Source organism: Rhinolophus ferrumequinum, chromosome 27 (assembly GCF_004115265.2).
Source record: "Rhinolophus ferrumequinum isolate MPI-CBG mRhiFer1 chromosome 27, mRhiFer1_v1.p, whole genome shotgun sequence".
In the NCBI taxonomy this organism is placed as follows: Eukaryota; Metazoa; Chordata; class Mammalia; order Chiroptera; family Rhinolophidae; genus Rhinolophus; species Rhinolophus ferrumequinum.
The window spans coordinates 3,349,369-3,367,352 of record NC_046310.1 but is presented as its reverse complement, the minus strand read 5'-3'; the positions used below and the strand labels follow the sequence as shown (position 1 = coordinate 3,367,352).

Below are 17,984 nucleotides of genomic sequence, written 5' to 3'. Positions count from 1 at the left end.
TTCTGTTTTTCTTTCCTATTTTTCTTTCTCAATTTTTTCAATTTTCTCCTCTCTCTGGACTTACAGTTTCCTTCCTTCTGAACATTTTGATTTTCATTTTACTCCCTTCTCACTTTTTAATGTAGAAAATTAAAACATGGGTTTAAACCATCCTACTTTAAAAATATAAATCTTATGTAAAACTCCATTTTTTTCCTTCTAAGTGCTTAGCTGTGTCTCAAAATATTTCACTTCCATTTCATTTTCATTTAAGTCAGTGTGAAATATTTTCTACTAGACCATGTGATTTCTCCTTTGACCTGTCAGTTATATACAAGTCTGTTATTCAATTTCCAAATATTTATTTTCTTTTACCAGTTTTATTGTGGAATCATTGGTGTATAAAGAACTACACATGTTCAATGTGCACAATTGATGAATATCCTGTGTTTGCATAATTTATTCGTATTGATTCTAATGTAATTCTCTTGTCAGAGCTTGTACTGGGTAAGATTTCAGCATTTTGAAATTTATTCATGTTTTTGTTATTGTACCACTCATTTTCCATCTTTTCGATGGTTCCATTTTCATATCAAAGCACACATAGACTCTAGTTTTCAGACCTAGTGAAAAAGGTTCACATTTGTGTTAAAAATTTTTGATGTCTTTTTAAAAATTTTTGTCTAGCTGTCCTATTAGAATTAGAAGGCTATCAGTATTAATAACTAGAATTGTGGAATTGGATATTTATTTTTTTAGTTCTATTCATCTTTGCTTTGTCTATTTGAAATGTTTTATCTACATATATAACTGCTTTGTGCTTGTGAATTAATTTTTATGATTATAAAATAATTCTTTATACCATTTGTAATACTCCTTGTCTTACAATCTTTGTTGTCCTATTTTAATACAATCAATAAATTTAAAACAATGGATCATTTCCATGTGATAATGGAATTCCAAAGAAATTTCAATTTAAAAAGTCCTTAAACCACACTCCAAATTAAAAGCAAAAATAATAAAATTAGAGACCTACAGACCTTATTCATCCATCCCACAAAAGTGGAAAGCTGAAAAAGAGCTTTATCAATAATTATCAAAAAGCAATAGTTTAAATAAAATGGCAATGATTGCAGTGCCCATTGAAATCTATGAGATACAGCAAAAGTGTAGATATTTATAGCTTTCAAACAAGCTTTATAGAACAAAGAACAAAATAAAAGCAAAATAAAAGACATACACCCAAAGAACATAAAAAAGACCATTGCATTATAATTTGGTCTTTTAGCATATATTATCACTGACATTTCTGTTTAGTGAATTATTCTTTTAACTTACGACTTTCCATCAAGAAATGTAATTTTAATATTTTTAGAAGTACGAAGATGTCCACCTCCACCACAGATTCCCAAAACAGAAAAAATGACAACTACAGTGAATTATCAGGATGGAGAGAAAATATCTATTCTGTGTCAAGAAAACTCTCTCATTCAGGGACCAGAAGAAATTGAGTGCAAGGATGGAATATGGCAGCCGATTCCACGCTGTGTTGGTCAGTGGTCCTCACCTGCTATCATCTTCTTCCTAAGGAGGGTAAAACTCCCTGTGCTTTGAGCAAAGGAGCCGGATGCAGAGCTTCCTCCATATCTATTCCACCGCATCCTGCAACGGGAAATTACAGTCTAGCTGCACAAATACAATCACTTTCATTGTGAAATGAACAGAGACAAAAACTTTAGCTCACTGTGTGAATGCCAGATACAATTTCTGTTTACGTGTAGTGTCCACCCCCTAGGAACAGGACACGAAGGGAAGGGCATTTGGAACAAGCGGATGGTAGCATCAATTTTAGGCAGACATATATCCTTGCAACTTTTAAATACTTTTCAGGTTTTACATAACTTAATTTGTTCAGATTATCCTTATTTCAAAATCCCAAGTAGAATTTGATTTTATTTCGCAAATGAAACATTTATCTCTGTGCTTGATTCTTTGATCTGTGTTCTTCACATAGAAAAACTTCCATGTTCTCAGCCACCTCACATCGAACATGGAACCGTGAATTCATCTATCTCTTCAGGAGAAGGAGATGAAGAACATGAACCCCACACTTACACACATGGCACCAAATTAAATTATACTTGTGAAGATGGTTTCAGGATATCTGCAGAGGATGGGATAACATGCCACATGGGAACATGGACTTCTCCACCTCGGTGTATAGGTAAGGACAGCACACAAACTAAAATTCTATTTTTGGTGCAAGTCACTAAAATAACCAATTGTCCTCAAAGTCATGAGACATAATTCTTTAGTGTTCTGAATATATAAAACCATTTTTATATATTTTACATAAATTACCAAACTATTTGCATGACCGTACCAATCCTATTTTGGTTAGTTGGCTCATTATGAAATCACTTCTAGTTCTAGTATTTTTTATACAAAAGGCTGTGTAGTGAAATTAAACCCACCTATTCATATAGGTATACTTATTCATTTTCCTACATATTCATATAGGTAGTGAATGGTTCACCACTAGGTCTTTGAAAAACATTGATGTTCTTACAATGTCCCTTCTGATTTCTTACAATATATGGCACTTTCCTTAAGATGATTACTTCTCAGTGTGTTTCCCTTCATTACTCATGATTGGCTACAGCAGCGTTGATGGTCCCACTCATAAATATGTTGATATTTTTATTCTCGAGTTCTTGGTCAAGTTACAGTTGTTCGCACACCACAATGGTGGTTTCAGGAAGCATTCGTGCACTTTCTCTGTAATATACTAGCTCCTGTGTGGTCATTTCATTTTAAAACAAGTACCACGTCTGACAACCAGTATATAAAATCTATTTCAGAATTAGTGCAATACGCAGTCATTATTTCTTCTTTTTTTAGGACTTCCTTGTGTACCACCACCTTTGATTGGGAATGGTATTGGACCTAAAAAGTTAACCAGTTACCCATATGGAATAGAGGTGACGTACAGGTGTTCCAAAGGATTTGAGATTGATGGACCTGCATCTGTAAAATGTATAGGAGAAAGATGGTCCCGTCCACCAGAATGCATAAGTATAGTGTATTTCATTTTATTCTGAGGCTGACAAATAGCTTTAATTCAGAACATTAATGACACCAATATGAATCCAGAATTTAACACGGGAACGCTGGGGAGCTCTGGGTTCTGGAAGAGAATTAATTAGCCCTAGTAGTCAGAAAAGTTCAATGACATGATCCAGAATATTTCATTGTGACATCACCTTTTGTGCACTTTCGACTTGCTCAGAGAACCATTCTCAGGTTTCTCATCTCATCCTGTATCACCAATCTCATTGTTATTCAATTTACTGTTGGTTTCTCAGGTATAGCCCTATAAACATATCATTTCTAACATATTTGACATAATTGTGGAAATAGATTTTGAAAGAAGCAAACAGTAACAATATGTCATAACGTAGGAGGACTGTAGAGGCAAGTAAGAATGGGAGCGCAAGAAGTTTGGTCTCAAGTGTTACCTGCATCAATGTCTCTCCAGGCTTTAATATCACTGCTCCCTTGTTATACTTCTGATAAATGTAAAATCAGTCAATGTCCTTAAGTCAAGATGGCTAACATTTTCACGTTAAAAGAAAACATTGTACAACATTCAGTGGTTTAATATGTGCCTAACTATTATTCCTACTATAATTATTGGCCATTGTGTATTTTTAATGATTTGCTGAACAATGTATATTGTTTTCCTTTCAGAAGCCGAATGTTCTGACCCACCCAGGATTGCTAATGCCATACTCGTGAGTAAGTGGAAGAAATCGTATAGTTCAGGAGAAGAACTGACTTATAAATGTGACGAATATTACCAAATGGAGGGATCCAATATTGTGCAGTGCATGAAGGGCAAATGGATAGGGGAACCAACATGCAGAGGTAAGGCGACGACATTTGAAAATTTATTTCTTAAATTGCTTCTAGCACTGTTAAAAAGCAGACATAGTTATGTTTCAGGCCCAGTCAAAGAACGCTTATGCCTCCACGAAAGGGATGGCACGGGTACACTATCGCTAGTCTCCTCTCCCCTTCGTTCTCAGAGTGCGGTCCAGGGATGGCAGGCACTGCATCTTCTGGGATGTTGATAGAAATGCAAATGCAGGTTCACAGACACATTCAGACTCACAGTCAAAGACTCCACGTGTGTGCCCCGCACTGTTGTAACAATTCCAAAAGGAGTCCACCCGCACCTTAATTTGGGAACCTGCACGATAGGCGATTATGACTCCATATCTACCTGAATCTCTCTGAGGAATTACACTTGGCTCATGGTGGTGTCCTTAAACATTGCGCCCTCCCCAAAATCACTGCAGTGTTTTTATCAATTATACATTTATTTTCTTCTTATGTTTTTACAACTCGTATTTTTTGGGTCCATTGACTGTACATCGTCTTCCTTCAACAACGGTGTTTGTCAAAGTGTGTTAATTCCTGACTTTTCTCTAAGGAAGTATGTACTTGTGTTTATTTTTCTAAGCTTAAAATTACAATTCAATTGTACATGACAATTGAAAATTAAATTTTCTTGTCAAATAATCTCTTTATTATGAGTTTCTTGCGGTTATACATTCATTTTGAATTTATGTAATGTAAAATATTTATTTTATTAAACTCAAAGAAAAATGTCCAGAAAGAATGTCATTTTTGTTGGCCTCAAAGATGATTTTTAAACATCTAGAGTGGATGGGAGAAGAATTTAATGTATAGAAGCTTAAATCTTAAAAAAATGTATTATTTATCTCCTTTTCTCAATTTTACATGTAAATTTAGAAAATTATTATTTTTTCATGACAGATTACCCATTGATTTTAAAGCTCCCTTGAAATAACACATATATCGGAATTCCTTTTGTTCATTTGTATTGAAAATGGTCGTTACATTAGAGACATGTTCTTTCTTCCTATTCAGATGTTTCCTGTGCGAATCCTCCCACAGTGGAAAATGCTCGCATACTAGACGAGATGCCTAAGTATATGTCTGGTGATAGAGTAAGTTATGAGTGCATCAGACCTTTGGCCCTATTTGGGAATGGAGAAGTGATGTGTTTAAATGGAAGCTGGACGGAACCACCTCAGTGCAAAGGTAAAGCATCTTATTTCTCTTCCCTAATTTTGGAGAATACATTAGGGACAAAATATGTTGCTATAAATACATAGTGAAGTAGTTTCTATGTAGTAAAAAAATTTAGTGCACATAAAATGATGGTGCTTAAAACCCAATTCTTTTTATGGACTGATTTAAAAATATGGTCTATTGATATTAGGAAAGCTTCAACCGGAGTAGAATAGTTGGACTCATGGAACATTCCCCATCTTAAGCATTAAGAGACTCAGTTTTTCCCGAGAAATAAATATATTAAAGGCAACTTAAATCCGTTTGGCAGACCTATAGAATTCCACTTTGAGACCTGGACGAGCTGGGGCAGATCATAGAAAGGGATATAAATTTGGGGCTCTTCAGCATATGGATTATATTTAAAAGTGGGATGCTAGCTGATCTCACCCAGGGAATTAGTGTATATAAAAAAAAGTTCTGAGAATCTGGCATGGGGTACTCCAGGGCTTAGGACTCAGGAAACACGGGGTACCAACAAAGGATATATGGTATTATCCACTTAAACTTCGGCATGGTGTATATTTTTCCCAGTGTTTCACTTTGAGCCTACCTATGTTTTCAAGTATGAAGTGAGTTTTCTGCAGACCGCAAATAGTAGGGTCTTGTTCAGTTGAAAAATGGGCAGAGGCCATGAGCAGAAACTTCTCCTAAGAATACAAACAGCCAAGAGATATATGAAAACAAAGAACGTATTTGTTAATGTTTCAAATGTGCTTTCACGTGGAGTGATTCTCAGTGTAAGGGATTAAAATTACTGCAGTGAGTCTTTTCTGTCATCAGAAATCACAAGTCTTCATATTACATATTTTGCTATGCTTTTATTTGCTTATGTTAACCTGTGTTTTTCTTTGGTCTCTCAATAAATTAAATGATACCTTTTCTTAGAGTCTAAAGGAAAATGTGGGCCCCCTCCACCTATTCAAAATGGAGACATCACCACATTCCCATTAGCAGAATATGCTCCAGGGTCATCAGTTGAATACCAATGCCAGTTCTTGTATGAACTTCAGGGAAACAAGCAGATAACATGTAGAGATGGAAAGTGGTCAGAACCACCAAAATGCTTAGGTGAGTACTTCGATGTTCTCATGGATTCTGTGGAAATCAGTGTAATGAGTGTGAGGTTTTCCTGTTTATGATCAAGTTTTGATGACTTAATATACAACAATTATACCTATTGCTTGTCTACCAAATATGCATATGTGGAGAAATAATTTAAAAATTCTTAATTTAGCAACAACAGCAAAAGGGATTCTTTAATAACAGCTCTTTCTATGATAATTGACATTACGAATGTATGATTATGACGTTAATTGTCACACATTAGACGTGGTTCCTCATTTTTACATCATTACTTGTGTGTATTGATTCATATGTAAATGATGGATTTTCAATAAGTTTGTTTGAAAAAGGTTTTGAGAAGGAATTCCTTGCCAAATATAGAGGATTCTATTTGAAACTCTGAAAATCTCCGGAAAATGTTTGTATGCTACTTAATCTGTTATATTCATTTTTTTTTACCTTCAGATGCATGTATAGTATCAGAAGAAACTATGGAAAAACATCATATACAGTTTAAATGGACTTATGAGAAAAAACTTTATTCTAGAACAGATGATTTTGTTGAATTTGTGTGTAAAAGGGGGTATCGTGAACAGTCACCAAAGTCTGCATTTCGAGCACGCTGTCGGGAAGGGAAACTGGAGTATCCCATTTGTGTGACAAAATGGCGATAGAACAAAGTCATGAAAGTATAATATGCAAACTTATTTAGAATTTTTGTTATTATTCCAATACTTCTCAATTTTTTTCAAGCATTGAAAAATCAGAAATTTTTTATTCATAAATCAAAATTTGTGTAAATATTATATGGAGGATGTCATGTAATCTGGGAGACCAATCTATCACTTCTTAAAAGCATCTCATTAAAATGTGAAAAACCAAAAATCTGTGTGTTTATTCATTTTTATGAATATTCATTATTATTCATCTACGGGCAGAAATTAGATGCAGTTACTTGAGATCCTGGCTCCATCCACCATTCTACAAACTCTCAGAGCTTCCTCCATAACTTCGGAGGTGTTCTGAGGCTCTTATACCAGAGGAAATGGAAATAAAGGCTTGTCTCCATCTTCCAAATAATGTCACTGCACAAACATGTAAAAATAAAACTACGTCATACCTGTGTTAGCTATAAGATGTAAGAGCTTATTACTTAGTTTTGCTTGTCTCACAATAGCTAATTATACCCCAAAATGATGAAATACATGATGTACAAGATGTCCATTCACCCACATAATAATTCACATAAATCATAAAAAAGAATTAGAATCTCATTGGGTGCATAACTATTATAACACTGATGTGAAAAGTTATCAAAATACAATATCAAGTGTTAACATACACCCACACCCACACAATATGCTTTGAATAATGAATAACTGTGCATAGAACAAAGATTGGCAGGAAGTACAATAAAACACCATAACTGTAGCTGAATTTAAAGAAAATCGGGGTAAGAATCGGTGTTCAATTCCTATATGTTTACTTGTATTTTCACTTTTTCCTGTCCTTAACATATATCATTTTTGAAGCACAGGACTATGTCAATTTAAAATAAACCTATACAGAAAGTAAGGTGACATCTGTCAAGAACTACCAAGAACCTAATAACGTTTTCATAATTTAGCTGGAATAAACGGTTTTAGAAAGATTCAAACACAAGTGTCCAAAATATGATTTCTATGTTCATACATTTCGAACACATAATTAAAATCAGTTTACTAAACATTTTTGATTTCTATGAAAAGATGTCAACTTTAAGTTGAAAATTAATACATAAATAACCTAAAAATAATTTACAGTGATACCTTGTTACTTCCTGTGGCATCAAATCAAGTGGCATTCCTAAAACGAGAAAACTGGCTGTCACCGAGGAGCCAATTTATGCAAATCTGTATTAGTGGTGACACCAGGATTCTCACGTGTAAAGGAACATTGCTACCATTGGCAAGTTCTTTGCTACTGACATAACATTTGTACATATGCTATGTCTGCAAAACCTTTCACCTAATAGGTGTGGCATCGATGACACTTGTCTATAATCAGTTATTACACTGTTGGCTACAAAATGCTCATTTTTAAGATCATTTTTTTCTGTGTTGATAAAATGTCACTCTTGTATAAAGATGAATGTGAATTTACCGAATCTGCTTCAAGTTTCACCTAAAAACCTATGATAAATGTTTATTTTTTGCCATTTCATTTCTATTTCATTTTATTTATTTATTTACTTATTGATCTACTTATTTATTTATTTATTTATTTATTTATTCATTTGGAGTAAGTAGTTATAGGAAAGACCTTCCATAATAATCTTAAAAAGTTTCTATTTTTAAAATTTTGTGTGTGTCAGCATGGATTCCTAAAGTTTCATTTATTCCATTTGTCACAATCAATTCCATTCATTATTCTGTTGGAAGCTCAGATTATCCCAAATTTAGCTAATGGGTGCTTCTTGAACTGGCTTCTCATTGCTTTTCATATATCCCCATTAGTCTTTCAGGATTTCTCTTCTTTATAGCACAACGCCATGTTCCAGGCTCACTGTACGCTTATCCTGGCCAACACCCATAATCATATAACTTTTCAAGAATTTCTGGTTTTGGGGAGTTTGGGGTTTTTTCAGGGTTTGTTTTTTTTTAAAGAATAGTGTTTAGATCCAAGAATCGTGTGCTAGTGGTGCTGGATGGGGGTGTTCAATAGTGTTGAAATGTCTTTACTTCTAGGGTCTTCCGAATGTCAGATCTTTGAAGTAGAAATGGAATTTAAAATTCACTAGTGCTTATTAGATTTTACAGTTCAAGTTTCATAATGCAGCATTATAAAACAACTCTGAAATACATTTTCTCTTCCTCTTCCCTATTCTTACATTTCAATTTTCATGAAGATAACGTCAAAATTAATGCAAACATTACTGTTAGCAGCTAAACTACTGAGTGAAGGTTAAAATAGCCTTGCATTTATTTTGCCCCAGGATGTTTGACACTGAGTGTCAGTACTCTTCTCAATGTGACTTGAACTAATTCTTATCTTTGGTTGGCTCGCTAACAAAATTAATGGAGTTTTACATATGGTGGTATTAGTATATTTTTCAGTATTTGATTTTGCTGCTTCTTCCTCTTTGAGTTTGACCTTTGCTTTTGTTTGTTTGTTTATGAAGAACACCAACATGTTTTAAAAGTTGAAGTGATACGAGAAGGTTCTATGCAGGATGGTCTTACTACCATCATACTTGTTCCCTCATTTAATAAAGGTATAATTTTATCAGTTTCTGATTTATCTATCCCTTGCTGTTTCCATTGAGAATGTATGTCACTGAGCCATCTGCTATTTTCCTATTATGATAATGAGTGCAATGATGAATATACTTAGGTGGGCATACTGTCAAGATAAACTGCTAGAAGTAAAATGAATGAATCACCAGGCAATTTCATAGCTATGTCTACTTCTTTTCCATAGAAGTCTGTGTCTTATTCTGTACTATCCTAACGAGCCTCCCTTTTTTGGTTTGCCAACTGAGGAAGTTGTCAGCCTTTTAGATATTTTTTTTTTTGCATTCTTCATAAAGAATATTTCACTGCTTTCCTCAGATGTTCTTTGTACGTTTCTGAGCAACAGGAAGAGTCAACGTATTGGTTCCCGTAATTGTGGAATGAGGGGAATTATGATGGAAAAGTCCAAGCGAAGCCAACAGAACTGCCTGCACCAAAATAATAGTAAAGGAAAATCAATACTTTGACTGCTGATGGATTTCAAGGACTGGAAAGATTCGGGGAGGAGGTTTGGTTCCTACTAAATCCCCATCAACTTGCCTATGTGGCTTGTGCAGCAAACAGATACATGTTGGAGATGACAGTGGATGAGTGTAAGCCTGACCAGACGCACCAAATGCACCTGTTTACCTGATGTTGTTTCGTTGAGTGAGCACGTTGAAACAGCCCCTGTAGTATCTTAGGACATGCTCATGTGTAGCTCTTCATCGGGCAAATGCTGCTTTCTCTATACTTGTCAGTGAAGACCAGTCAAAGCAATTTTCTTCTGGTTGGAAGGGCATCGGGACACCTTCACTGCCCTACCTCCGGAGTCTATCAGCAGTGCAGCCCCAGGTCATCACCTCGTTTGCAGCGACTTGACTCACCTTTCCGTCCACGAGGAAACACTCTGGTCCATTCCACTGGTGATATTATGCTCATTGGATCCACGGAGCAACAGTGGCAGACGTTCTAGGCTGACTGGTAAGACTTCGCATGCCTGGTGATAGAAATATAATAAATTCAGCAACTATTCAGGATCCTTGTACCTCAGGGAGATTTCTAGGGATTGGGGATGTGGGGTATGTTGGGATAGCCCTTTTAGCTGAAACACACGCGCGCGCGCGTGCACACACACACACACACACTCACACACACACTTCCCCACAACCTAAAAATCCAAAGTGCAACCCCTAGTGGGTCTCCTTGGATTTGGGAGGCAACATAGCCTTCATTTGAGGACTCTCCTCTAGCTCATGTATTAATGGTCTCCAGAAGCTACTGGTGTAAGTGAGGCACAAAACAAGGGGATGCTTTGTCACAGGTCCAGGCCTCCATGCAGGAGGCTCTGACATTTGGGCCACATGACCCAGCAGATCCCATGGTGCTGCAGAGTCAGTGGTGGAAATGAAGGGTGTTTGGAGCCTTCCCCAGGCCCCTGTGGGTGAGTCATAGACCTGTGGGCCTTAAGGATTTTGGAGCTTTGGCCTCTACTGGGCCTTAGGCCAGACTGAAGACTTGACACAGGCCAAGGTTGTGTTTTGTTTACCCGAATCCAACTGTTACCTCACCATTTCCTGGAAAAAACTTTCCCCACTAAATGACGTGTGGGGGTATGACTGGTGGTGTCACTGATTTCCACAGAAAATATGCTGATCTTTATGACAGTTCCACATTGCGATAAATAAAATAACTTTATTATAAATCTAGATGTCCTGAATTATAAATACTCCATTTTGGTTTTTTTCAGGATTGCATTTCAAAATGGATTTTGAATGATGTCAATTATTTTTTGGTTAAATAAGAGTATTTTTCTGGGTCATGTTCCAAGCATAAATTGATTGGGGAGAATTGGCACCTTAATGAAGGTAAGTGTTCCAATCCATAAACATCATGGACTTCTTCTTTCACTTGCTGTTAAATTTTTTCTCAGCAATGTTTTGCAATTTTCAATGTGGACATGTTACAAATATTTTGTCAAATTTATTCATATTTTACGTTTTTTCATATTTATAAAGAATAATGTTGTGTTTTAAAGTTTCATTTTCCAAAGTTTGTTCCCAATATAAAGAAAATGCCTTACTGTATTATCTCTAGTTGGTCTTTTTTGTGGAAGCCTTAAAGTTTTTCTAAATGACAAATTCCTACTAAATCTTTCCTTACCATTTTCATGCCTTCTTTTACCCTTGCCTTTGTGAATCTGGTATCACCTGGATTAATTTATTATTATTATTATCATTAATATTTTTAAATGCTTTTCATTATTCTCTGGTAAGTCTCTTTTGAATTTTGTTTTATCTGATGTTACCATAACCACTCCTCCTTTTGTTTGCTGAGTTCATACAAGGTTTACATTTTTCAACATTTTGCTCTCAGTGTGTCAGGCTTTTACAATTAAGTGGCTCTCTTTGGAAACAGCATATAATTGGGTTTTCCTTAATCCAATTCTACTTTATCGTATTTACCATTATCCGTTTTAAATTTAAATCAATATTTAACATTGACAGATTAATGGACACCATTTACCAATTGCTTCTATCTCTCCCATCTATTCTTCAGGGGCCTTACCGGCATTCGTTTACATTAGTGTCATGCCTTTAGCATTTATTTCATACATTCATTGTTTATTAGTCTTCTATTTTTTACCAGTTGGATGAGCGCTTACACTAGACATCTTGGCAGTCACATTGGTAGTTGATCATTAATCCCCTCAATTGAGGATTGAGGGCTTTGGTAAAACTCTTTGAACTTTGATATTTACAAAGTGACCTCAATAAAGTAGCTTCCTGGTAGAGCCCTTAAATTCAGAATCACACTTGATGCCTGATCCTGCAGCGGACTTAAGCCCCACTCCGCACGACTGGAACTTGTCCTGGGACACCATTGGGAAGAGCGAACATGCTGCTGCTGATCAGTGTCACCCTCACCGTGGGGGTGTCCTTGGGGGCTCCCGCACAAGGTGAGCTGAAACTGCTGCAATATTCAAGTTCCTTCTTAAGTGTAACTTACCTCTTTCATTTGTCTGTATTTTTTGAATGAATCAACTGGTACAAATAATCTGTTTTTTTAGATGTGGGATAATTATCACCTGTTCACCTTAGGGGAAAACAAAATCAATTGTTTCTGTCTTCTGAGTTCCACAGCGTGAACAGCCAGTCCTATTGATTAGGGAGTCATGTGAATAGGCTCATGAAAACTTGACATGAAAATGTGTCGCAGAGAAACTTGAGTGTTTGGGGGATTCTTATTTGTAGCACAGGAAACTTTGGAGAATGATGGAATTCTTCATGATCTTACCTATGGCGATGATTTTACAGGTTCTTATGTCAAAACTCATCAAATCCTACATTCTAAGTACATTCAGTTTACTGTGCTTTAATATATAAAGCTCTTAAAAGTCATTAATGTCACTATCAATTATTAATATTTAACCAAATTAGCTATATGCAACAGACATATTGCTGTTAATAAAAATGGAATATATTCTTAATTTCCAGTGTAATCCCACTACATTTTAGTTTGTTTTCTGAGATCATGGACAAATGTTGAAAATTTGGAAGTTTAAAAAAAATGACTTCTATGATTAAATTTACGAATTCTTCATTATGATTTTCCGTCTGTCATTTTAGTTTATAATCCAGTCCTCTCATTTTCCCGTTCTCCTAACTGAACGCTCTCATGAGCTTTATAGCATCTCATTAAATACCAGATATGAGTAAAATATGCATCACTGTACATTATTAATTTCATAATTTGTTGCATGTGGGGTTTTGTATATTATTTAATTGGAGCTGTTTCCTTCACTAGCAACAGTAACACCTCAAGAAAGCTTCCAGTGGTCCCCCTTAAAATCTTCCCAGATCCCAGCTCCCCCATAAGAACGACTTGTGCATCCATCACCTCAGAGTCTCCTGGATCTGGAGTTTGGGAGTGGCTTAGCTACCAAGGTCAGAGTCAGGCTCTTGAGTCAGGACATGGACCTCGGCGGCCATCCTGGAGGGCGGCTTCCAGGACAGCTCCCTCCCGGAGATTTTGGCAGCAGCTTCAGGGCCTAAACACACGGGTCTCCATAGGATGCTGGACTGGCGGCTCAGTTCCCCAGAGCCAATGATCTGAGAGAGAGGAGGAAGCCTCCACACCTCTCGTGACCTGGTCACACACTGTCACCTCAGCCATAGGTGGTCTAGAAGAGAGTCACTGATTACAATACAGGCAGGGGGCGGGCAGTTAGGCTCCCTATTAGGAATGAGGAGTGTTGAAGACACTGGAACTTTCTAAAGCCATCACCTGTCACAAAATGCCACTCGATTCAATGGGATATTTTATTTCCAGGGATGTTTCTTTAGCCCCTTTCAACTGTTTTCTGTCCCGACATCATATTCCTTTTCTTTATCCATCACAGTTCGTTGTAAAGGTGGCCCACACTTAAGCTGGATATTCCATGAATCAAAAATGTAATGACACTAGTAATAGGTCAGTGGCCTTATTTTTATATCAGGGCCCGAGTCCAAATGAATTTTGAAAGTATGATACCCTTGAAGAGGTTTATCACCATGAAACTGAACTCCACGTGCAGAACAATTTGAGGAAAAGGATTATTCACTTATTTATTTATTTATTTATTTATTTATTTAGATAATATTGACATACAACATTGTGTTAGATTCAGGTACAAAACATAATGATTCAATGTTTGTATATATTGTGAAATGTTCACAAAACAAATCTTATTTATGTCATCTGAATTTTATAACTTTTATTGCCCTAGAAATCTAATACAATGAGTGTAATTACCTTAATGAGAAAATATGACTCATCAATGAAATAATTTGTCTCTCACTCGATTTTTATTAAGGCAAAACATTATTCATACTGTTTTTTTGGTTTGTTTGTGTTTATTGCCAGTTCAACCCTGTGCTTTTCCTGAAATAAAACATGGAAGCCAATATAATGAAAATAGATATACACCATACTTCCCAGCAGCTGTAGGAAACTGGTATCACTATTCCTGTAATGACAACTTTGTGACTCACTCAGGATTATACTTGGATCACATTATTTGCACACGAGAAGGATGGTCGCCAGCAGTGCCCTGCCGCAGTACATACACCTCTTTATAATAGTGCGTGTGTAAATATTTCTAACAGTGGAGAAACACAGGAGAACAAAAGTAAGCCTGTGTGATGAAAACAAGGTCAAGGGCTGAGTTCTATGAGCAAGTGACCAATACAGGTTCTCCTTTTAGGAGGAGTCTTCATTAATAAAACATAGGAGATAAAAATAGAGACTTGACGAGAATACCTATTTCATTTACACATTTTAACTATAAAACTACAAATAAGTGATAAGAGTATTGATTTTTCTATTTAAGAAACATTTGGTAGTAGCTTAGTTTTTCTTATGCTATATGTCATATTTGGATGCTTTTGTATTCTAATTTAAATATTGTAAAGATAACTTTTAATTTACCATCTTGAACAAATTTATGAGTTTGTATTCATCATTTTGTAATTCTTAGGAAGATGTCTCTTCAGGTATGTGGTACATGGATATACCCCAAGTTATGAAGAATATCATAAAGATTATTTCCAGGGTGATACTGTAAGAGTTGAGTGCCATCCTGGCTACAGCCTTCCCAATGAGCAGAGCTCAATGACATGTACGGAGAATGGCTGGTCCCCTCATCCCAGATGCATCCGTGTCAGGAAGTAAACTCGTCTGAGATCCCACGATGTCTGTGATTTTCTAAGACTCACCTACAATAACTGTGGCAAAATGTTCATGGCAGCTTCTTCTTCTGCCAGTACACCTGTTTGCGTTTATTCTCCCAAGTGTGTGAGTGGATACACCGAGCTCTGAATGCATATGTTGAAAAACAAATGAGCCTACTGAGAGACCTTAGTCAAAATCACAGCACATGATGACAAAGTGGGTCCATGTAGGAATAACGTGACATCAGCCAGGGGCTCACTCACAGTTTCAATTGTCCTCGGCACAAAGAGCGCCGAAGTTGACAGTCACCATGGATAGAGCATCCCTGTGGGAGCCCGGGGATCTAGCAGAGAAGTTTCAGCACAGCATCACAGGAAAAGCGTCCAAGAGTGGAGGCCATGAAGAAGCAAGAGGATCTGAGTTACCTCCCCGAGGCGCTCGTCTTGGGGGATAGGGATTGCTGGCTTTCGTTTCATTCTGGAAGGCTAAATGGGTAATGGGTCAACTTGACCCCTTCAAGGCTCTTAATTAAACTTTACTAAGGCTGGTCTGGGAGCCTTTACTCTAGGACAAGTTTATTCAGAATGCGGATGAATGAGGCCTCCTCTGGTCTCTCTACTAAGGACTTGTGTTTAAAGAGGTCGTTCCACTCTGATCAAATCGGAATGTTTTCCAGGGTTGTGTGTGCTCTGGAAATCATTGAATTTGTGGGGTTCTTCCTCTGGCAGTTACCCGTTCTCATGGGGTTGTGCCCTGCACTGTAGTGTGATATATTCAGTCAAAGAATCTAGTGATTTCTGTGCAGAACCGTTGAGCTCTACGTTACATTCCATAGTTTCTTCCTCTGGTTCTCTACATTCAACTTCTAGTGATGTCCACTTCTGTGACATCACTGACTTTTGTGTACTTTACTCGTATGGTTGACATACTCTGGTATGCCAAGTGTTTTCTCCTCCAATGCTGTATCCTGGAAAAATCCCCCAAATAAAGGCACTTTGAGGGTACAGCTCACATCATTTGCCTCTATCCTTCCAGAATTTTCATTAGGCCCTGAGTGTTTCCCCAAACCTCACAAGTTTATTTTCATATGTTTAATTCAGTTTCCTCATTGTTTATGGCTGGAACTTACTATTTCTCTACTCTTCTTGCCTGGTATTTATCAGTTTGGGAAATTTCTTCAATAAACCACCTTTTAACTATGTACATTCTCTCTAGTGTTTGTTTCTATTTCAGTTCTGCTCATACTTTTATTTTTTGAAATTTGATTTTTTTCCGCTTTAATGGGGTATAACTGACCAATAGGAATTGCGTATGTTTAAGGTGTACAGCTTGCTATTTGATGTATGTATACGTTGTGGAATGACCACCATGATCACCCTAATTACCATATCCGTCAGCTCACATAGTTAACGTTTTTCCTTGTGGTGAGAACACATAAGCTCCAGTCTCAGAATATTTAAAGTAAAACGCATGAAAGTACCCATTGCTAGTAGAGCTCTGGGTAGCTGGAGGATTCCAGGTCCATTAGATACACAGGTTTCTAGTAATTTCTTGGAAGGGATTCTGAGTGTTTTAAATCTTGCTTTGCTCCTAAAATAATTTTAATAAAGTATCTTGATGTAATACCTTTGGAAACTCATAGCTAATCTTCTCTGACTCAAGACCTTGGCTGATTAGGTTTTTCCAGGTTTTCGTTTATAAATGACTCCATGTTTTCTGTATGGTTATGTTGTTTGAGTCCTTATGAAAATGTTTGTTGAATACATGCTTATCTTTTCCTTATGCTCTCTGCCTTTTAGAAACATGTTCAAAATCGGACCTGGAAATTCCAAATGGATTTATTTCTGAATCAGATCCTACATATCCTGTACATAAACGAGTACAATATAAGTGCAAACAAGGATATGTGACAACAGATGGTCACACCACTGGGTCGATTACATGTCAGCAAAATGGATGGTCGGCTCAGCCCACATGCATTAGTAAGTCATTCACGATGTTAGTGTTCATTGTCCTGGTGACCAGTGTACAAAAGTTTCCTTTATCTGCATTCTTTGGGGAGAGTGGAGGGAAGTGGGCTGAGGTGGTTTCATTTGAAGAGATACAGAATGTTGAGAAATATAAATAATATTTTGCCTGTTAAGATTAATTGCTAGTAGGGTGGAAAGTCAGTCCATCTTTCAGTTTAAGTTCTCTCCACTGTGCAGCATCCTGTGACTTAGTAACTAGTTAGGTGACTTTCTTTAGTGGCTGCCGGTGTAAACTCATTTGTTTTTAGCTGAGACCTTTTGCCTGTTGTACCTGTTTTTAGGTGATCACACTTCTATGTCCAAGTGTTTGTTCCTAGACATAAACGTTATGTTTTTCAGAGAAGGTATAGGTTCACAGGGCATCATGTTGGAATATTATCACCTGTGTAATTTATATGCTGGAATAATGTCACCGGTGGAATTCATATGTCAGATGCCAAAGCCTGGGTGCTCTTCTGAAAACTCATTTCCTTTAAAAAACCTACACAGACACCTCGTTAGGGGCACAGAGAAGCGCTTCCAGACAGAACAGATCGCTCTGTGCTGAGTGTGGTCCCCATACCATGGCCCTGAAGATCATTGAGATTTTCGAAGAGCTGTTTGCTCAGGTCATCTTATTGATCCCAAAGCTGTGCAGTGAGATTTTTGACTCACTTAGGTGAATATTTAAATTATCCATTTTTACAATTTGTATTTCATTTCTTCCTTTTCATATTTTTTTGCTTACTAATAATGGGCATTAGCCACGTTTAAAAAGATAGAAAATGTCTCCATATCAAACTCATTT

At 36.7% G+C, this 17,984-nt stretch overlaps 1 protein-coding gene across 12 annotated transcripts in view; it reads left to right on the top strand.

Annotated features, from left to right (window-relative positions):
* CFH (complement factor H) overlaps nt 1–17,984 on the top strand; it is a 79,986-nt gene that overhangs the window by 39,396 nt on the left and 22,606 nt on the right. For 3 of the 12 annotated variants that reach the window (XM_033099408.1, XM_033099405.1, XM_033099412.1), the window contains 5 exons: nt 1,355–1,531; nt 1,994–2,203; nt 2,881–3,054; nt 3,730–3,906; nt 4,936–5,109. The exons of 2 other annotated variants lie outside the window; for them this stretch is intronic. In XM_033099408.1, coding sequence (XP_032955299.1) covers nt 1,355–1,531; nt 1,994–2,203; nt 2,881–3,054; nt 3,730–3,906; nt 4,936–5,109 — 912 coding nt within the window. Of the gene's footprint in view, nt 1–1,354; nt 1,532–1,993; nt 2,204–2,880; nt 3,055–3,729; nt 3,907–4,935; nt 5,110–6,027; nt 6,211–6,669; nt 7,074–12,267; nt 12,415–16,966; nt 17,150–17,984 lie in introns of those variants that run through there. 7 more of the 12 variants (XM_033099406.1, XM_033099413.1, XM_033099417.1 and 4 more) reach the window with 6 other exon arrangements.